Source organism: Pagrus major, chromosome 10, assembly GCF_040436345.1.
Source record: "Pagrus major chromosome 10, Pma_NU_1.0".
NCBI lineage: Eukaryota > Metazoa > Chordata > Actinopteri > Spariformes > Sparidae > Pagrus > Pagrus major.
In genome coordinates, this window is record NC_133224.1 from 1,619,334 (window position 1) to 1,641,513 (window position 22,180).

General features: G+C 41.2%; 1 protein-coding gene across 1 annotated transcript; it reads left to right on the plus strand.

The window, feature by feature from the left end:
- Window positions 1-9,672: 9,672 nt before the first annotated feature.
- On the plus strand, window positions 9,673-14,851 carry LOC141004045 (tripartite motif-containing protein 2-like). The gene is made up of 13 exons (XM_073475542.1): window positions 9,673-9,771; window positions 10,221-10,369; window positions 10,954-11,134; window positions 11,229-11,488; window positions 11,574-11,712; window positions 11,814-11,993; window positions 12,941-13,067; window positions 13,229-13,332; window positions 13,427-13,594; window positions 13,743-13,911; window positions 14,285-14,355; window positions 14,470-14,610; window positions 14,699-14,851. Exons 1-13 carry the CDS (start codon window positions 9,673-9,675, stop codon window positions 14,849-14,851), a joined length of 1,941 nt encoding a protein of 646 aa, XP_073331643.1.
- Window positions 14,852-22,180: the final 7,329 nt, after the last annotated feature.

Below are 22,180 nucleotides of genomic sequence, written 5' to 3' on the forward strand. Positions count from 1 at the left end.
ACTTTAGTACATTTGATATAAGATATTTTAAGACTTTTCAAGTACTATTCATATGGCAGACTTTCACTTTCACCAAAGTAATATTTTGACATGATATCTTTATTTTTAGTCAACTATGACTTTTGGGCACTTTTTACAATATATGAACAGTAGTTAAGTAAAAGTCTTGTAGTATCTGATTGATATTTAAGTATAAAAAGTAATTTACTTGCAATTAATGTACTAATGTACAAAAGTACGAGTAAATTTAAATTATACCCATAAATACATGCTGTATACAGCTGACAGATAATCAAACCGATGAAATAGACTAGTTTAAAAAAAATTGCCTCTGCACAATCTGCAAAGTAACTCCTGACTAAAGTAATCAAATAAATGTAGTGGAGTAAAAAGTACAATATTTGCCTCTGAAATGTAGTGAAGTGGAAGAATAAATAAATAGGAGATGGAGATATTCAAGTAGAGTACAAGTACCTCAAATTTGCACTACAGTACAGTACCTGAATAAATGTGCTTTGTTACATCGCATCACTGCTAATAAGACATGTATGAAATGATATTTATAAATAATATATATGAATATTATCACAAGTATTGAGAAAACTATATTAACAAAGCAATTTTATCACATGACCTGCACGCAGCACAATATATTTAGCAGAAAAAACGTGACACAAAAAGGTAACAATAGTAATATTTAATGAGTCTGAATAATCGTAATAACAACAATGAGACAGATTTGAGGAAACTGTACAAAAATCAACACATTTTGGAACGTGAGGAGGTGAAAACTGAAAAAAAAGTGGCATCTTAAAGAAACAAATAAAGAATAAAAAGACATGATTTCACAAATGAGTTATTGTTCGGTGACACTTTTCAATTTGTTTGAAAAAATGATGTGTTTTTACGTTTTTAAAAGAGAATTATTAAGAGCTGATACGAGTGAGAGCAGAGGGGAGAGAGACATCGTCACACACAGAGAGAGAGACTCACACGCCCTCACTACTGTAACTGACAGATGGATGAACCAATCACCTCTCTCCTTTTCTCCCTCCTCTGGCTCCTCATTGGTGGATGCTGGAGCGAGGCCTGATGGCCGCCCTCCCTCTCTCCCTCCCTCTCTCCCTCCCTCTCCCCCTCCTCGGCCTGGTGGTGCTGCTGCTGCTGCAAGCTGCTGGTGTTGCCGTGACGATGATATCCTCCCCCTCCCACTCTCTCTCTCTCACACACACACACTCACACACACACACACACACACACTCACACACACACACAGTAAAGAGGAGAGGGAGCAAACAAGACGCTATCATGACGCGATGGCTTCAGGCTGGAAAACAGGAGCTCAGTGATCACCTGCGACTGAGGGGAACATGGTGAGTGCTGGCTTTCTTTCTTTTTGAGGAGGGCGGAGGGGTGGAAGGATGGATTAGATGGATGGAGAGGAGGGTGGATGGATGGATTTATGGGTGGAGGAATGTTTGGGGATGACAGCAGCATCTGTAGCGTGGTGTGCCTTCCTGAGAGAGAGGGATGAAGGAGGGAGGGAGGGAGAGGAGGGAAGAGGGGAGAGACGGAGCTGTGATGGAGGACATGAGGATGGACAGATTGCAGGATGAACGAGGGTGGAGTACGAATGAATGAACGAACGCAGGAACAGACTGATTCACCTCAGCTTCACAGCAAATACAAGTGTGTGTGTGTGTGTGTGTGTGTGTGTGTCAGGCCTGTGAGTACAGCACATTAGCATCCTGTGTGCTAACAGTAACAGGAGGTACGTCACTTCTGTGAACAGAAACTGGGCTCATCCACCCTGATTTTTGTAGCTATGGGTACTGACCGGGCACAGGCCCACGGGCTGGAGGGGTCAGGAGGCCCTGAGACCAGAGCCGCTGTAGGAATTATACACATTGACTTATGGAAAGTCAATCAAACCACTATTATGAGACACAGAATGACCAAATAAAGACAGAAAATAACCACTAAGCAATGCAAAATGACCTGAGACAGACCACAAAGAGACACGGAGCAACTGCAAAGAGACAGACACTAACCACAAGAAACCACGACAAAGAGACAAAAGACGACAAAAAAGTGGTGCAAAAAGACCAGAAAGAGACACAAAACGACCACAGAGACACAGAACGACCACAAAGACACACAGAACGACCACGAAGAGACAGAGAACGACTACAAAGAGACACAGAACGACCATGGAGAGACACAGAAAGACCATGAAGAGACACAGAAAGACCATGAAGAGACACAGAACGACCACGAAGAGACACAGAACGGCCACGAAGAGACACAGAACAGCCACTGAGAGACACAGAAAGACCACGAAGAGACAGAGTGACCACAAAGACACAGAAAGACCACGGAGAGACACAGAAAGACCACAAAGAGACACAGAACGACCACGAAGAGACAGAGAAAGACCACGAAGAGACACAGAACAACCACGAAGAGACACAGAACGACCATGAAGAGACACAGAACGACCACGAAGAGACACAGACGACCACATAGAGACACAGAAAGACCACGAAGAGACAGAGAACGACCACGAAGAGACACAGAACAGCCACTGAGAGACACAGAAAGACCACGAAGAGACAGAGTGACCACAAAGACACAGAAAGACCACGGAGAGACACAGAACGACCACGAAGAGACACAGAACGACCACATAGAGACACAGAAAGACCACGAAGAGACAGAGTGACCACAAAGACACAGAAAGACCACGGAGAGACACAGAACGACCACGAAGAGACACAGAACGACCACATAGAGACACAGAAAGACCACAAAGAGACACAGAACGACCACGAAGAGACAGAGAAAGACCATGAAGAGACACAGAAAGACCACGAAGAGACACAGAAAGACCACAAAGAGACACAGAAAGACCACGATGAGACACAGAAAGACCACGAAGAGACACAGAACGACCACGAAGAGACACAGAACGACCACGAAGAGACAGAGAAAGACCACATAGAGACACAGAAAGACCACGAAGAGACACAGAAAGACCACGAAGAGACACAGAACGACCACGAAGAGACACAGAACGACCACGAAGAGACACAGAACGACCACATAGAGACACAGAAAGACCACGAAGAGACACAGAAAGACCACATAGAGACACAGAAAGACCACGAAAAGTCACAGAACGACCATGAAGAGACACAGAACGACCATGAAGAGACACAGAACGACCATGAAGAGACACAGAAAGACCACGAAGAGACACAGAAAGACCACATAGACACAGAAAGACCACGATGAGACACAGAAAGACCACGAAGAGACACAGAACGACCACGAAGAGACAGAGAAAGACCACATAGAGACACAGAAAGACCACGAAGAGACACAGAAAGACCACGAAGAGACACAGAACGACCACGAAGAGACACAGAACGACCACGAAGAGACACAGAACGACCACATAGAGACACAGAAAGACCACGAAGAGACACAGAAAGACCACATAGAGACACAGAAAGACCACGAAAAGTCACAGAACGACCATGAAGAGACACAGAACGACCATGAAGAGACACAGAAAGACCACGAAGAGACACAGAAAGACCACATAGACACAGAAAGACCACGATGAGACACAGAAAGACCACGAAGAGACACAGAACGACCACGAAGAGACACAGAACGACCACATAGAGACAAAATGAATACCAAACGACTGAGAGTCCTGGCAGCAATGACCAATCACATTTTAGAAGGCTTTGGTTGCTACAGGTAAACAGTGTGTGTGGGAGGAAAACAGGCTTTTTTATAGAAATGTATAAGATTTCCATGTTACATTTACGTTGCTCAGTTAAGAAGAAATAGAAAATAAAGTGATTTCTTAAAATCTGATCCAACATGATTCTTCTTCATGCAGACAGAGGGGGGGGGGGGGGGGGGGGGTCTGCGTCCTGGCGCCCTCTACTGACCAGCCACCACTGGGCTCATAGTCGAACAAAAGCCCGATGGGTTCTGAGATTATGAACCTGGTGATATCTTTGCATGAAGACTCTGCATAATAACATTATTAGGTGTTAAATGATTTTAAGAAATGTCACCAAAACACAGACAGACAGATTATAGAGAGAGGGCGAGAGACCTGCAGCAACACCGAGTGATTAAACTGAACCAGAGAGACAGAGTGACCGTGAACTTTCCCATGGGAAAATGAAGAGAATGAGATCACATTACCAGTGTGTGTGTGTGTGTGTGTGTGTGTGTGTGTGTGTGTGGTGTGTATAGTATACCTCAGCTGTATCTTTCTCTGTCACTGTGACGTCACACAGCAGATTCACTGACCAGCTCCTCAGAAACTGGTTTGACTCTTGCAGTTCACCTGGAGCTGATCCTCATCGAGCGCCTGTCATTTTAAAATACAGAATCTCAGGACGATGTAACCGAGAAGACGTGAGTAGGTTTCCAATCAGCTAAGCGTGTTTCAGTTTGTAAGATTCCTCGTCTCACATCAAAATGTGAAATAATGTTTTATTGTGAAGACGGTGCTACAAGATTAAACAGACAAGAAATAGCAGATTAATGTTTAAATTTATTGCCGTGAAATTGAAAACTATATCAGTATTAACATACACTCTGATGTGACTTCCTAACAAAAATACAAATGTGTCTCCTGACAAAACAATGCCAACACTGGGTGCTGTTTTGTGGATGCATTTTTGATGAATCATTAAAAAATAGATTGTGTTTCCTGCAACTGCTTCACAATAAAAGCTTCCCCCTGTTTCCCGAGTTGAATGCTTTTAATGTGAAGCAGCAGTAGTAGAAAATTAGCATTAGCAGTAAAAGTACGTGTCCACAGAGGCACGCGACACTTCCCAGCTTTGACCAAAACAGACTCCACCCTCCGTCATCCACGCAAACACTCCCTGGCTTCACCCGATTGGACGAACGCCCCTTGATGGCGACAGGAAATTTTCTCTTATTTTACAAAACAGCTCAGCAACCTGTTTCTGAAAACAAATCGTTTCAGAAACTGAGTTTGATTCGACAAAGATTTTAAGGATTCTAACCTTAATGTTGTAACCTTTAATTGGTCATAAGTGCAAAAATACACACATGAAGTTTTGTTCTGATGTGCAAACTCAAAACTCGCAACTTGCACGTACATTTGAATAGAAATGTAGATAAATAGATGAATATATGTTGAGTGAACTGTGTGGAGCAGTGATTCCCAGAGTGTGGCAGTACTGCAGGTGGGCAGCAGAAAAAAATGAGACGTTTTTTGATTTTTCAATTTTGTAAGTTTGAAATTGTCTTAAAGTAACAAGAACTGATAAAAAAAAGTTGTTAAATTCTATTTAATGCTTCATTTATCCGAACTTTAAAAAAAAAAAAAGTATGATGTCACGATTCTGAAGTCTGCAAGCCTCCTACAGACCTTAACCTCCACCCGACCGTGGAGATTGATCTCAGTCAGTTGCAGGAGGGCAGCATTGCTCAACTGGGGATCAGACTTTTGGCACAACATCGATACGTATCCTATATCGCGCCGATGACGGGAACACAGATGTGGTTAAAAGTTTGGGTCGGCCCCAAAAGATTTTCCCAATTTCAAATTCAGCTGCGTCATTTTTTAGGTTTCGAAAGAAAGAAAGAAAGAAAGAAAGAAAGAAAGAAAGAAAGAAAGAAAGAAAGAAAGGGTTCATTTGTCTCTCGCTCTGTAAGTGACAGTTACAAACAGTCACCACAGAATCACAAGGCCCCCGACACACACACACACACACACACACACACACACACACACACACACACACACACACACACACACACACACACCCTGCAAATAGAGCCTCAGTGTCACCCCATAATCCTTTGCAGCACTGTACTGCAGCATTCAATACTTGAATGAAAGTGTGGGGGTGCAGCAGTTATGGGAGTGGAGAGTGAATTTTCCTGAAAAAATGAGATAAGATGAAAAAATCCATGCGTGTGTGTGTGTGTGCGTGTTTGTGTGTGTGTGTGTGTGTGTGTGTGATGAGCCTGTGTGTGTCAGACAGACATAAAGTGTGTGTGTGTCTGTGTTAGGCCACTCTGATGTCAGAAAGGTTGTGTTTTCTGAACAGAGTATTTGAGGGGGGAGGTGTTAAAACAGGATTATGAACAAGATCACAGGCAACTCATAACCATAATCCCTCCCCTTTATAAATTATTCAACAGAATAAAAAATATGAGCCCAAACATGGGGCTCATGTTTTTACACACAGATGTGGTAAAAATAAAAAAATACAGTCTGGTAGGGAGACACAAAACAGTAAACAAGGGAAAAATGACACAAAGGAAAAGAGATATGATGGAGAGAAGAACGGCTGTCAGAGATGAGAACAATTTTAAAATTAAAGGGGAACTAATACTAATAATAGTAAGGGGTAAATGTTGAAGGTTTAATTGGAAACAGTCAGAAGAAGATCTTTAGTGTAACTTATAAATTGCTGCTCATATTTGTGTGCACTCGAAGATGTAAAACATTTACAAAATATATACAAATAGTGCAAGTTATTCTGTTTACACTGTTAGCTGCCCAATATTGAAATTTACCAATTTTCTATCAAAATTTTCCACACAATAATATCTTTTATGTAGCATTTATTTATACTGTTAACTATTACATACTGCAACTTTAGTCAATATTATCAATACTGTAGTTAAAGTGTAGTATCAGGTATGTATCTTACTTCTCTATTTCTACTAGCAAAATAACTAAACGTAAATATAGATGTCATATAGTTTAATGCAACATTTTGACAGTTATTATATATTTTATTACTTGTATATTTATTTTGACTCAAGAGTCAGGTGCAGATCCAGACCTTCTGGAGGAATAAACACCGGGAGTCTCATCAGATTCAGCTCTGATCCGGAGCCGTTTACCGACGGGAGGAGAGCTCAGAGATTACTTTGTAACTTCTGGGCTTAAAAAGTGGATTTATCTTCACTCCTGTTTATCAACCTGACTGCAGCAGTGATCCATGGATGTGACCTGCATTTTTTGAGTGTTTATAACCGTTACCTTTAGTGAACTTGTGGATTTCTTTGGTTTGAACATTGTTTAGCATCGTCAGCCTTTGGGATAATGTAAGTACGAGTCATTTTTAGACTTTTTAATGCAGATTTCTCACATATTATATTTTTTAAAAAGTGTGGAAATGTAAAAGAAAATCTAGCAAAAAAGTTTTTTTTAACCTCGAGATACTTGACAAAAACAAGCTGAAGTTTGTTTAAATGTATTTTCTTTCATGTCAGCATCTGATCAACATTTTCAACTTGCTTATAAAAGACAAAAAAAAACTAAATTAACCATAAAATTGTCAATAAAACGACTCTTTTACTACTTCCGACATCTGTTAGGGCCACTTCTGCAGAACATGTCCGATGCAGCGTGCATTTTAAAGTGGTGTGGCATTACAGATGTTCGTCATTCACACTGATCCTACCTCCTCCTCATCACGTCTGTCTCTTTCGTGAACTGGGACACTTTGAATCATCAATGTGATTGCTTCAGCTCTGTGAAAACGTGAGAGCGCGCACACGCTGTTAAATTTAGGATTTTAGGATTAAAGGGGACCACAACTGCTTCACTTTCTGTTGTCTCTTCCACACCCCTCCCCATGCAGTCTGTCGCCATGGAAACCACAGCCTCTCTTTTTCCATCACTTTGAAGACATTTTGGTGACCTACATTTCTGCTCCTCGAAGCTCTTTATTGGTATCGTACTCCTCATTCACCTCCCTCTGTTGATCCGACATGCAGCACAGCCCTCCACCCCCACCTCCCCGTCTGCGGATCGTACCATCTGTATCTGCTCCTCACTGCAGAGCGTACCGTCTGGGAGGTAATTAGGGGTGTGCAGGGATCTAATGCGCCACCTGGATGGAACGTATGGGCATTCCTATAGTGGGGAAGACAAGCTGTTGACGTGTTGTCTGTCACGTTGTCGACTTCATTATGAACTAATCTCACACATTTGAAGACAAAAATATCACATTGTCTGATTTCAGTGTTGGACAGTTGTCAGTTGAGGGAAACACCATCAGGGCGATGCAGTCTGGGGTTTTCCCAGTCACCTCTGGGTAGTCTGAATCCTCTCGGTGTTCCATCTACTGGTGTTTAAAGGAACTGCAGCTAAAGGGCACAAAAACTGACACTGTTTGATAGTGGAAATACATTTAAAATAAACCTCAGCTGTCTGATTCTACATTTTATTTCACATTTACATTAAACAATAATGGACATCATTCAAAATTCAATAACCTCCTTGTTCAGTTGACTATATAACAGTGCAAATATTTAAAGCCCCCATGAAGTCAAAATCGATGCCTGCTCTTGCTCTATATCTCATCAACAACACCCAACAATGGGGAGACTGTACACGCATTAATCGTCCAATAAACACTCTTTCAATTTTTATGACTCTGCCAGGGATGAAGAAGGATGCCAAGAGAGCAAAGTGTTTTTTTGTTTTTTTTTCGGGACAGGGTGTCACAGTTTACTGAACAAACACACAACTTTATAACTTTAACCACTGATTTGCAGAATCAGTGATTTGCAAAAATAAACCGACCTCAACCGTGTTGAGGGTGTAAAGAAAATCGTTTGAAATCAATTTGGGATCTCGTGGCTTCTTACACCAGACGAGCTGCATGGAACCACTTAATGTTTTTTTGGTTGGTTTTTACTTTTTCAGTTCCCAGCTACTTCACTTGTTTAGTCGATAATAATATACATTTTCATTTTTGGGTGAAGTGTTCCTTTAATTCCTCCAAAAGTTCCAATTCCTGTAGCAGAAGCACTTCTTTAAACATAAAACTCATTAAGCGTGGCAGAGAAGAACACAGCCAAGAAGTTGTTTTTTTTTTAACATCCATGTTTATCTGCTTTTCCACCTAATCCTCGTCTCTCTCTTCTCTCCCCAGCAAACTGTCCTCAGTTTGAACTCTCTGTGAATTAAATCTACACCGACGTCTGCTCCTTCAAATCAGACGTGAAGAGGATTGACTTTTTGGTATATTGCTCTGGGAATAGACAACACATGGAAGCAGACGGGCGTTGTAATTGGAAGATTTGCAGAGTTTGGGATGCCTTTACGCCTTTTCATCCAACAGGACTGGACCACAGGCTCAATTAAAGGGCATGTCTGACATGTTATCCCTCCCTCTTTGTGTCAGAGAAATCAAGGAATTAAAGCTCTGACAGCAGTGGATGATTGAACATTAAAATTACAGAAAAAGAAGACCTACATCTGATTTCTTTGAACTTTTTCCTGGGTGCTGTGTGGAAACATCCTGGAGCACCTGGATGTTTAATCCCTCAGATTTGACTGCAGGCTCCAGACAGGTGTGTGTGTGTGTGTGTGTGAATGTTTAGCCCTTGACAGCAAAAGCCATGCTCAGCCTAAGATCCAACTCGTGCCAGAGGTCATCATAAGGAGTTTGTTTGAATGCTTTGCCCTTTCCCTCACAAACACACAATGGAATAAAGTGTGAAACAAGGGGTTGACAGAAGCGAACAATACAAGCAGACAGTAGGAAACCTTGTACCTGAACATCCAGCCCCTTCCCCTGGCTGCCGTGTGGAATAAGGGGTGTGTTCGGAGGTTCACCCCCACCAGGCTGCCACTTGTAGATGGAGGCCCACCAACACTCCCCAGATAGCAGCAGTGAGGAGTGCACCGTCCTGGAGGCTCCGCCCGGCAAAAACGCCTGCCCGCAGCATGCAGGGAAGGTAGGAAAATATATCTGTCAACCAATTCACACACACGACAACAAGCAAAAAGCTGAAATCCAGCAGTGAGATTGTTGATGAAGGTTCTCAGTCATCCAGGTCATGGTAATTATAAGTGCTTCTCACCTCTCATCCAAGAGGTTTCTTCACTTCTAACTAACTGGAGGGGAGTTGCAGGCTTTTAAGCTCTGTGTGGGAGTGTCCTTACAGAGTCGTTAAGGACACGTGTGAGATCTGAGTTTCAGAGTTGTTAGGGCCACTTGTGGGTCGTTAATCCAACCGGCCTTCGTGTGGGTTGCTAGGGCTAGAAAAGTCTTCAAGAAACTGAAACAAGTCCAGTTGCCTACGATACAGCACTTAGAACAACAGTGAGATTGTTTGCTACGTGAAGTTTGTCCACAACTTTGGATTCTTTCTCTCTGCCACCGTGCTCACCTCTTCATCTACAGGTGGCTGACCTGTACTGTTCGGCCTGCGAGTGTGCGCTGTGTGAGGACTGTGTGTCGGAGCATGAAGAGCACACTAAGGTGGACCTCAGCCAGGCCCTGGAGCAGCACCGCAGCAGCCTGCAGGAGAAGCTGGGGACCGTCCAGAACAGGTAGACATTGGTTAACAAGCACTTCTTACGACTTCATCCCCGGTTGGGGCCCTTTGGATATATTGTCTTCCTGAGTTTCCCACTTTTGTAAACTCTGCTTTCAAAGGTGCTATATAAATAAAGTTATAATAAAAATATTCAAGTAGTTCGTTAGGCCTACAATCCAGCATTTTATAAGGACACACAGTGGAAACACAGATACGAGTGTGACACATGTATTGGAGTGAACAGGAGAGGCTGACATCTGGTGGATAGTCAGGGAAATGCAGGACTGTTGGAGCAATGAGGACACAACAGGAGAAATGATGGCGATCAAGCAAACACGCATGTGCAGTGTGTCTTGCACGCTCATTACGTCCATCCATTAGTGGTTCAGGATGCGGAATTTTAAATAAAGAAAATGATTAAACAGTCTTATATTCACTTTGGGTTACAAGCATGAATATTTAATGAGATAAACAAGGAACAACAAAGCATTCCCTGGTGTGTACTGTGTTGATGTCATTTTGTAAATGAATGACAATGATAAAAGATAAATTGTACAAGCTTTTTGTCCTCATTGCCCTTCATATTTATCGCCCCAGACTCCCTCAGATTTCAGACGCCCTGTCCTTCGTTAAGGAGATCCTCCAACAGCTGACCAATCAGAGAGCTTCCATCGAAGAGGACATCCAGTCGAGCTTTGAGGATCTGCACAAGCAGCTGGACGTCCGGAAGAGTGTTCTGCTGATGGAGCTGGAAGTCACATATGGGCTCAAACAGAAGGTCAGCTGCAAGATTTGGCAAGAACAAGATTTCTACTTCACGAGATACAAAACATCAGACAACACATCAAAAACATTTTATGTCATGTCTCCAGGTCCTCCAGGCCCAGGTGGACAGCCTCATCCGGGGAGAGGGGGACATCACGGCCTCCTGTACCCAGTCGGAGGAGGCTCTGGCTGGGGAGGCGTGCGTGGCGAGTCTGCAGGCGGAGCGGGAGCTCCAGGAGAGGCTGGGCGAGCTAGCCTGCCTCGGCCTGCCATGTCTGCCGGAAGAGAACGACCAGCTGGATCTGGTGATGGAGACTGATGGGCTCAGGAAGTCCATACACAACCTGGGGACCATCGTCACGACCAGGTGAGACCGTGCTGACACAAAATATTCAAGATAGAAAAGCATTTTTGCATTCAAGAGAATTTAACTCCGCCCTTGTCTTTCTCAGTGCGGTGGCAAGCCAGAGCGAGGCAATGGGTGCAGGCCTGGAACAGTGCATTGTGGGACATCCTGCCTCAGTTACCATAGTGACAAGAGACAAGTCAGGGGGAGCCTGCAAGAGTGGAAATGCAATTCTGTCAGCAGAGGTTTGTTTTACGCTTCCACTTAGATTCAATGTGACACAATTCTGTGCACACTTTCACAAAAAATGACTAAACATTTCCTGTGTTTACGTTTGTTAATCCAGGTTTTTACCCCAGATGGCAGCATAGTGGACGGTGAAATAGTGGACCACAAGAATGGGACTTATGAGTTTGTGTACATAGTGCCGAAAGAGGGCGACTTCTCATTGGCTCTCCGTCTGTACGACCAGCACATCAAAGGAAGTCCCTTCAAACTGACTGTCAGCAGGGTCTCAGAGACAGAAGTAGAGGTGGGTGGAGGGTGTGTGAGGAGTAAAAATGTGGCGACATCTCTTACATTTAATAAAAAAGGGTGAACGTTTATTTTTACTCACCCAACACTTGGGCAACCACTGACCGAATTCATTTTGGGCTTAACTGTGAAGTAGAGATAAGGCGAGGGTAGGCATGAATAAAAGGGATGTCCAACTACATTGAAAGTTACAAAAACGGATGCAGCCCCTCACTTGGACGTCAGAAAGATATTTAATGAGGATCTTTCCAACTCTATTTGACAATCCGGCAACGATTTTCAGTGAAGCATATAGATCCCTTTAGAGAGTAATTATGACTCCACACTGTGGGACTACATGTTAAAAAGTTAATATGTCCCAGAAGTTCTTCTCCCTATTGGATGTCAGAAAGATATTTGATGAGGGCATTTCTGATGCTCTCTGACGATCCGGCAAGGAATTTTGTAAGTGTACTGATCCCTTCAGAGAGTTGACATGACCTCAATACTATTGTGGCACTACATGTTAGCTTGCTCAAAAGTTATTATTTGGACCGTGGAAAACAATTTCAGGTCAAAAACCTATTCATGGACATTCTTGCTCAAAGGGGAATGGGTCCATCTCCCTCTTCAACTTTCTGCTTGCTTGCTAGCTTACTGCACATCACAGGAAACAGGTCCACAGGTCACATTAATGTGCAGTCAATAACAATCATCATAAAGAGCGGTCATGCAACATAATTCAAGCAATTTATTACATGTGGTGGTGTCCCCTGCCCTACCTTGGGTAAAGTAAATGTACTAAACATTTTTAAGTTAATGTGTACATTTACTAAAAAGCCCAAATTGTTATTTGTAAGCACTGTTTTCTCCTTCCATTGTTGTCTCCAGGTGTCCCCCTCGACCACCACAGCAACCAACTCAGCAGCCTACGCCACCCCATCCACAGGCTCCTCTGAGGGGGCAAAGAGACGGGGAAAGTCTCCTGGTCAGAAGAAGAAGGGCTCAAAGAGAGCCAGCAGCGCACTCGGCACCCCGCGACGCAAAACCCAAAACCCCATTGAGGATGACCTCATCTTTAGGATCGGTGAGACACTCATTATCATCAAAATACCATTAAATTCAGGTGCCTGTTTTATTACACCTAATGAAGCTAAGCTGCTGCAAGAGTTACAGATTAAACTAGAAAAATGATAGTCAGGGCAGATGCTGAAATTTGATTCATTTTGCTTTTCCTGTTCTCTTCAGGAACGAAGGGGAGGAATAAAGGAGAGTTCACCAACCTTCAGGGAGTGGCTGCATCCTCCAGCGGAAGGATTCTGATTGCTGACAGCAACAACCAGTGTGTGCAGGTAAAGCACGCTTTGTCCGGTCCTTGCATCTTCAACTGGCTGTTTGAGGGTTCAGACTTGGATTATACATTACATCTCTACCTCTCCACTCTAGATTTTCTCCAACGAGGGGGAATTTAAGAGTCGTTTTGGGATGCGTGGACGGTCACCGGGGCAATTGCAGCGTCCCACGGGTGTGGCTGTTCACCCCAGCGGTGACATCATCATTGCCGATTATGATAACAAGTGGGTCAGCATCTTCTCCTGTGAGGGCAAGTTCAAGGTAGGTGCACCAATGTGGGTTGGAGCTTTTGAACGATTACGGTTACCTTTCAGGGACATTTTCATGCTGGTTTTATAATGCATGAAAACAAATTGTTGTTGTGTTTTGTTGACTGGTTCTTACTTTTCATGTTTTTGACGTCCATCAGGCAAAGCTTGGCTCTGGTAGACTGATGGGGCCGAAGGGTGTGTCTGTGGACCAGAATGGTCACGTGATCGTGGTTGACAACAAGGCATGCACTGTATTCATCTTCCAGCTGACCGGCAAGCTCATCACCAAGTTTGGTAGTCGAGGCAACGGTGACAAGCAATTTGCAGGTAGAGTTTGTTTCAAGATATAGACATTCCAGAAATGAATAAAAAAGCCAAAGAATAAGTCTGAAAAACATTCCAGTCTGAAATGTTTAAAAAAAAGTTTTAGACATAAGCACTGAAAGCAGTTGAGGTGTCCACAATATGTTTTATCCTTTTCGAGCAACAATTATATCTTAGATCAGGCGGGACTCGCCATCCTCCATCCTGGTACTCAAAAAAAAGGAGGAGAAGCTTATTCTGGCCCAATCTGTCCACTGCCAGTGCTTTTCCTTTAGAAAGAGATGTTATGTGGACACGGGCCCAAGTGCTGAAGGCAGATGAAGTTTTGGCTGAAACCTTGATTGCACAACCTGATTTTGTTCTTTCTGTCCTGAAGGTCCACACTTTGCAGCAGTGAACAAAAACAATGAGATCATTGTGACTGACTTCCATAACCACTCTGTCAAGGTGAGGCCTCACTGACTGAACATTACCTTTTATATATTGTTCCCTTGTTCAAGGTGAACAGCTAGATATTCAATTTCTTGCTTAAGGACCTTTTTCTTTCACTGTCATGGTCAGGTTTTCACCCCTGAGGGAGAGCTGGTGTTGAAATTTGGCTCTAACGGTGAGGGGAACGGCCAGTTCAATGCTCCCACTGGCGTAGCTGTGGACATTAATGGGAACATCATCGTAGCTGACTGGGGCAATAGCAGAATACAGGTACTGCAGCATCAACCTGTCAGAAGCCTCTTATTGGGAGTGATTTTGCAGTCATCGTAATACATCTTTGTTGTTCCAACATTTCCAGGTGTTTGACGGCAGTGGATCCTTCCTCTCCTACATCAATACATCAGCGGACCCTCTGTACGGACCCCAAGGTCTGGCTCTGACCTCAGATGGACATGTGGTAGTGGCTGACTCTGGCAACCACTGCTTTAAAGTCTACCGCTACCTACAATGATGGATGCTTGGACGGAGAAATGAAGCAGAGGCAGGAGAGACGGACAGAGGGAGCAGATGTGGTGGAAAAATGTGATGCACGATGTCAAACTCTAGGAATGATTGCATGAACCGCAGCCTGTAACAATGGAAGGAGGGATGGAGGATTAAGGTGAAGAGGAAGAAGCAAAGAAAACTGATTTGCTGTCATTACATCATTAAACCACAATGAAAATCTGATCAAGTTTTGACACCTTTGATGGTTTTGATAAAGTAATCATCAAAAGTTAGTCCATGGATATAAAGAAAGGTAGGACAAACACCGGTCTTGAACTCTTGAATGAAGATTTTGGCAGACAAGGAGGTACAGAAAGATGTTGGATTCAAGACTTTGCCACCAAAATTTGAGAAATATCGCATAATGGAACACCGAGTGATGCAAGGATGGAGTAAAAAAAAAAGGAGTTATGCAACGACTAATTCATGATGTCAATTTCCAGAAGTCCCTCTTTCTCCGAGTTTGGCATTAGTAGAAGAATGGATTAAATAAGGCTTTAAAAAAAGGAAAGGAAGAACAAGTAAAGGTTGCAATGACAAGAAGGTCTTCAGAAACCACTGCTTCCTAAACCCACAATGGAGTGAATGATGGATCAAGGGATCAAAGAAGTATTAAAGGCATGGATGAATGCATAAAGGATGGATTGGAAGATAAAACGTTTTCTAATGTTCTGCCTTCTCTTATTGTATGTAATTGACAAAGTAATGGCCAGTGAGCTAAAAGAGGTCTACGTCTTGGTTTGACACCATTTGCTACTCCAGGTCATTATCACAGACTTCCCTTATGGCTTCTGTACCTTAGTTTACATTTGTACACAAAGATCAACTCTAACAATTGGAAGCTAACATTAGCTACCAACTCTTGGAGCATCTTTGTGTGCCTGTGAGCAAAGCACTTAACTTAAAACTGGTCCTGCGGCAGAGAACTGTGGTTGTAAACGTGTAAATCTGTAAATATAAAGCAAGCTTGAAAAGGGCAACCTCACCAAGCCCAATTTCCATTGACTGCTCACTCAACGATGGTCATGAATCACATATTAAACTAAGACATGGGCCACTTTTAGCCTGTTGTCCATTGTTTGTACATTAGGATTGTCTGAATATGGAATGTTTCTTATTTTCTTGCCATATGCTAGTATTCTTTACAAGTCTTAGGCAATAGATTCATTAGTAGAAACGGTTGCTTGATTCTTATTCTGATTGAATGATTGATCGATTTGGTTGATTGACACGGTAGCTTTGACGAGCAGCATTGCCTATCTATGCTTGGTTTGAGTGCTCATATATTTTTCCTCAGAAATCTGTTGCAAGGAGAAAAAAAAGTCTATAAATCTATCCTATATATTTGTGAGAATACCTTTAATAATATCATGTAAAATGCTCAGTCATTAACATATTTGGAATCAATAACATTTTTACCCAGTTGTTTCTGCTCGGCATTATTTTTGCTTCCCCAAGAGTGTTCCACCAAGTCCCAAGGCCCTACTGTGCTGTGATTGGCTGGTAGTACTGTGGTATGACTGGCTTGAACTCCTTGCTTTGATGCGTCCTTGTGATTAGATACTAGCTGTGAGCACAAATGTGACATTCACCCAGAAGACCAGGGTTTGTGTCATTATTATTTTCAGGGTTTTTAAAAACCAGTCGCAGTTAGGTTAAGGCATAAAACTACTTGGCTAGGTTTAGGAAATACAAGTACTTGCTTTGGTTTAGGTAACAAAACTAGTGAATTTTCGGAAAACATCATGATATGGGTCAATATAGATCATTTAACAATTTTAACCACTTGTTCGAAGGGCTTCCTGGCATCACAAAAACAAGTTGGGGCTACAAGTACTAGCCATGAATATATTGTAGACCTTGTATAAGAGGCATCTGTAAAACTCTTGACAGGACACTTTGAACTGAAAACAAGGACAATTATGACTCTTTCTTTTATATATTTTGGTTAATTGAGGTTATATATTTGTGAAACTTTCCTCACAGTGGAAAGTTTGTGGTCCAAATGTGAACTCGCGGGTCTAGTGGGGGGAACTCAGTGGGCTATGTACCCAGGAAGAAAATCCCGAAACCATAACCTTGAAGCTAGAGCAGCATCATTCAGTGTTGAGTTCTTCCTATCCACCTTATTGTTAGCCCCTGTGATGCCTTGTGTGAATTATGTGTGTGACTTTTCTGTCACTGTCAGCATTTTTCATGGTAAGAGGACGCTAATCCTCTTTCTTAGCACGATTGGTATGGTGTATTATTCATTCATACAGAGCTAGGTTAGGTTATTGAGTGACTACTACTCGCACTTTTATTATTTGCTTAGCCCACTTAGCTAACGCTTCTAAAGCCTCGAAAGTGCGAGAGTGCGTCAGTTATTATGATACATTGTCACTTATGCTAGTTCCGCAGAGCAGCGGAAACATCACCCATAATCGCTTCCCCAGGAAACTCGTGGGTAAATCTACGGTACCAGCCAATCACAGCAGTCAGGCAAGACTAGGTCAAACAGTCTTGTGGGGGAAAAAAAAAAATGCTTCTGCCCATTGTCTCGGTAACAAAAAACTCAAAAATGAGTTTCAACTCATGTCGTCATAATGCCAAGGATTCTAGAATGCTGTAAGAATTCCAAGAAGTGCTGTCGCTGGCTTGTGCAACTCCACGTGTTCTGTCATCACCCATCGGACAATACCTCATTGTTCTAGAAGCATGCCTCTGTATTATGTGATTGTTGACATCAAACGTACCACTTCAAAATTTTACAAACAGTTCACCCACTCCGAAGAAGATTTACAGTGACGTGAAGCACTGCGAAGGACGTGAGACAAATGAGACGTTGCAAAGCATTTACAAATTACTTTTGGAAAAGCGCTATGTGTAAGTGGTGATAGTGATACAAAGCATTTACATCCATTATTAAACAGAAAAGGATTTAAATGACATCAGAATTCAGTTGGTCGCTTTAATCTTCAATATTAATAAACAGAAAACATCGTTGTTGACTAACACATGCTTGTGGTAGAGGAAGTGGTGTCCTTTCAATTATTAACATGATGTTGTCTGTCAGTCTATTTATTGAAGCAGGAAGGGAGAAAGTCAATATCATTTATATATTATGTTTCAAAACTGATATAATGTTTTAGTAAACTTTAAGTCAGTTATTTTATTTATTTATTTATTTATTTATTTCATCATTTTCAATCTTTCTATATTGCCATTTGATTGTGTTCCACCATGTGCATTGAAATTCTTAAGTGCCCATTATATTTCTTCTTTTTGTACATTTCGCCTGTTATGTTGAATCAAACTATGATTGTTGGTATTTGATACATTTTATATTGACTGTTGTGAGTGGACAAATCAGCATTTAACATTTATTCGATTATTTTTTGTTAAATGAAAGTTTTCGTGGGGGAAAAATAATCACGCCAGCCGGTCAGCAAAATTAGCTTGTTAGTATTGCATTTCTAATTGAAACCAATGGACACTTTTAGCACAAAGCTAATATGTTGGCTGTAGCTAAGAATACAGCACAGTGAACAAGTGGTCAGGAGCTCTATTTTGAAGTTCTAGTACTGTTTTCTTTCTTTTTTTGTAACAAATGGTTCAACTAATTTTAAGCTAACTTAAAGGTTTTTTGTTATTTGTAGCCATTGGTTTCAATGATGAATGCTAACAATGCTCGCAGTCTCTGTTACACATAGCAAAGACAAAATAGGTTTTTAAAATCAATGTGATAAGTGCATGTTCAATAAAAATAGCAGTTCAAAATGTAAGTTGTCTAAGTCCCAAACAGGAGTTCATTTTTTTCCCCTAACTGTGTCTGAATCTCGAATTTTGCTCATTGACTCTGAGCTGGGATAAAATTTTTGGATTTGTTGGCATTATTGATTGTTTGAACAAAACCAGGATGTGTCTCTTAAAGTAATCTGGGCCTTGTTTGCTGAACATTCAGCCTTAATGTCAGTAATACATATGAATGTTGTTTCAAAGATGATATGATGGAATTGCCTTCTCAGTAATCTTGATTTGAAAGTTATTGCAAATGTAACAAATAGCTATTTGTTAAATGAATGCAATAGGACTTTAAACAAATAGCTCATTTGTAGACTACATATCCATTTGAGGGAATATGATGTATGGAATTTATTTTATCAATTGGTGAAAAAAAGTAGAAATTCCTTAATCAATAACAGGCTTGGGTGTGTACCATTGCTTTTTCCTCAAATTGATATGTAGTGCTTTGAAACACAGCTGATCAGTTTCTTACAGTGTCACTTGCCTGCTCTTTCTCTCTCTCTGTATTTACTATCTGTCATGTCTGTTCACTGGTATGGACTGTCTCTTTAATATTCACACACGCTCAACACTGAAATAAAGCATTGATTCCTAAATGGCAGCCATTGGTTGTGGTTTGGTTTTGTGAGCGCTCTGAGAGATGTTTAGCTGACAGTCGCATCCTAACATCAGTTGCTTTGGAAATTGCCAAATTTGTTCAACACCATCTCAAGCAAAGTGCCATTTGAAAAACTGGCTGTTCAGCATGTTCACAGTCTTTGGTCTCCATTGCTGCTGTACAGTCTAATGTCAGTGTGCACAAATCTACCACAGCTCATCATGGACAGAGTGACGAGAACATGCAAATAACCCAGAGTTATGTTTATTTTCCACAAACGTATACATGAGACACAACTATATCAACTATATGTTCTGACAGGACACCTCTGTATGGCAATCTGTGGGCAGAAACAAAGAGACACGGCTTCATCAATACAGAGGAAATAGAGTTAAGGAAAACTCTACTGACAAGGTTGGTTGGTATTTATACACATTTAATAAATTGTAACTATTTCTAAAATTCTGAATTTAGTATTGTTATAACTTGAGGGTCAACACACCAATGAATATTTACTTTTGAACCACAGTCAAAAGGGTGACAGTAAGTGAGTACAATTTGGTCGCTTTATTATTTGAAAATACTGATTTATTTATTGTGTGGTACAATTATGTATATCTATGCCATGGTTGTGAAATTGGATTCCTACCGCAAGGCGTGCATTATTTTCAGATAACAGCTGACTGATTGGTTCTATAAAAAGTGCATTGCGCAAGTGCATTGGGGCATGCCCAACTTCCTGTTGCCAGTTAAACGGCACACAATCTGCAAACAGATCAATAGCAAATTGAAATAACACAATTCATTAGATTAATTGCACCAATGCCCCAGCAGCAGAATCGACAAGTGCGTCTCTCCATTAAGACAGATGATGTGCATATTTAAGCAGGAAGCACAGCAGCTTAACTTAACAGGATCTGTCATGATTTAATTTTAATTAATGTTCTGTGTTCTTCTACACATCCAACAGGTCAAAGAGAGTGCAATTCTGTACAGTGAAATAATTTGGAGTAAAGCAGCTGTCCTAAATCCTGAGCTCCATCAGAGCTGTCTGAAAAAAAGATGAAAAAGCTAAAACTTTAATTTTGTTTCCTCTGGAGAGCTTCCTCTGTCCTGTCAAGTTTATCTACACATTTTAGTTTTGCTGTTTAAATGTGTCATGTAGATCGGTCTAGAAACATTTGCATGATTTCCAAGTTTAGGCTTTGAAAAATTATATAAACTACATATTATTGGATTTACAATCTGATTGGCGACATGATGCATGAATTATCTGGAGCCTGGGGTGTAAGAGGCTCAGGAGAAAGGACAAGAAAGAGAGAGCAGGTCACTTATCTGCACGATTACTCATTGGCTGTTGTAGGTTCTAGGGCAGGCATAGAAGCTCCTACCTGGCCGAATGAGGTACCATCTCAAGATCTGTAGTGTTAAAGCAGAAAATGCATTTTCTATATTATTGGAGATTATAAAAATCAAATAAATGTAAATTTAAAATGTTGTTTTATGATGACTTTAGAAATGTATCTTAACCTTTTGTAAATTTAGGGAGAGTTGGTACAAACTGCCCTTTACTTACACCTATACAAATACATGGCAGTAAGGTTTTTTTTTAATGCTCCTGAATTATTAGTCTTTTCACAAATAAAAATAGATGATTGAGTTTTCTAACCAACACCAGCATCTACACACGGCCAAATGGACAAAACCCAGGTGTTCTGATTTGACTAAGTAGCAGATGGTTTACAGTTTATTTGAATCCTGTCAAACACAGAGACTAAATGAGGCATGAGCAACACCGGTCACTCGTGCTTGTGGGTTTTATCACTTCTGGGAACATTTCCAAATAATATATTCTCCATTGGGTCACTAGAGAGCCTTCATGTAATCACCTTCAGTATCAGTCCAATGCATTAGCATACTCATCATTAAACTGTGCTTTGTCTGCCCAAGCATTGCTGCAGCTCTTTTTGGACAGGTGTGCTTCTATTTAACTTTTTTTACTTGTACTTTTTAGGATATTAAGCTTTTTATTACAACATTTTACCATAGAGAATGAATGGGTGGCACATGATCACAAGGATGGTGATTTGAATCTGGCCAAAACCTTTACAATGACAACTACTACTACTACTACCTTTTATACTACTACTGCCTGTACGAGTAGTGATTAGCAGTAAGTACTGTATTTTCAAATGTCATACATTTACTTGGTTGACTGGATGATTGATTATGATATGTGTAACAACTAGAACATCTCTCCTTTATATTACCGCCTTCAGTTTTATGTTACCGCCTTCAGTTGTGCCAGGGTGGTTCTTAGTCGAATAGTTAAGATTACAGATCACAAGTTAACTACCTATTCTGTTTTATTTTTTGTGAGGTAAAATGCTCTTTAAATATGTTTAAACATTTTTTTTTTACATTTTTCATAATGTTATGTTTTGGTGTTAGATACAGCTGTCCCAACATTAATTTTATATAAAAGAATAGAGCACATAATGGCTCATGTAAATCTCTGTCTCTGTGGATAGATATGTATATTTAAATGCATTAGCATTATTAACATTATGCTTTAATGAGGCTGGGATGATCCATTAAATGTGCCTTGCTGTTCTGCAGCTGACCCTGAGTCCTGACCTCTCATGAAGTACATGAGTGATGATTATTGTTTTTCCACTGCAGAAAATATGCAGTCCTGCTTCCAACCACACTTTACATATACATGAAACACAGACAGATGCACTAATAGAGTATCGGGACTACAAGCCCCCACACAACAACGTTGACACAGGAGAGGGAAGATCTGGAGCTGACACTTCTAGGTAAGGTGGAAGTTTTTAATCATTTTATCTTTTATCATTTTATAAGACATTTGTAGAAAAAGCAGCAAAGGTATGAAGTTCAAGAAAT

Coding starts and splice junctions, on each gene's coding strand:
- LOC141004045 (XM_073475542.1), top strand. CDS start 9,673: ATGGAGGCCCACCAACACTCCCCAGATAGCAGCAGTGAGGAGTGCACC. Junction 10,370..10,953: donor CTGGGGACCGTCCAGAACAG/GTAGACATTGGT, acceptor TTATCGCCCCAG/ACTCCCTCAGATTTCAGACG. Junction 13,595..13,742: donor CCTGTGAGGGCAAGTTCAAG/GTAGGTGCACCA, acceptor GACGTCCATCAG/GCAAAGCTTGGCTCTGGTAG.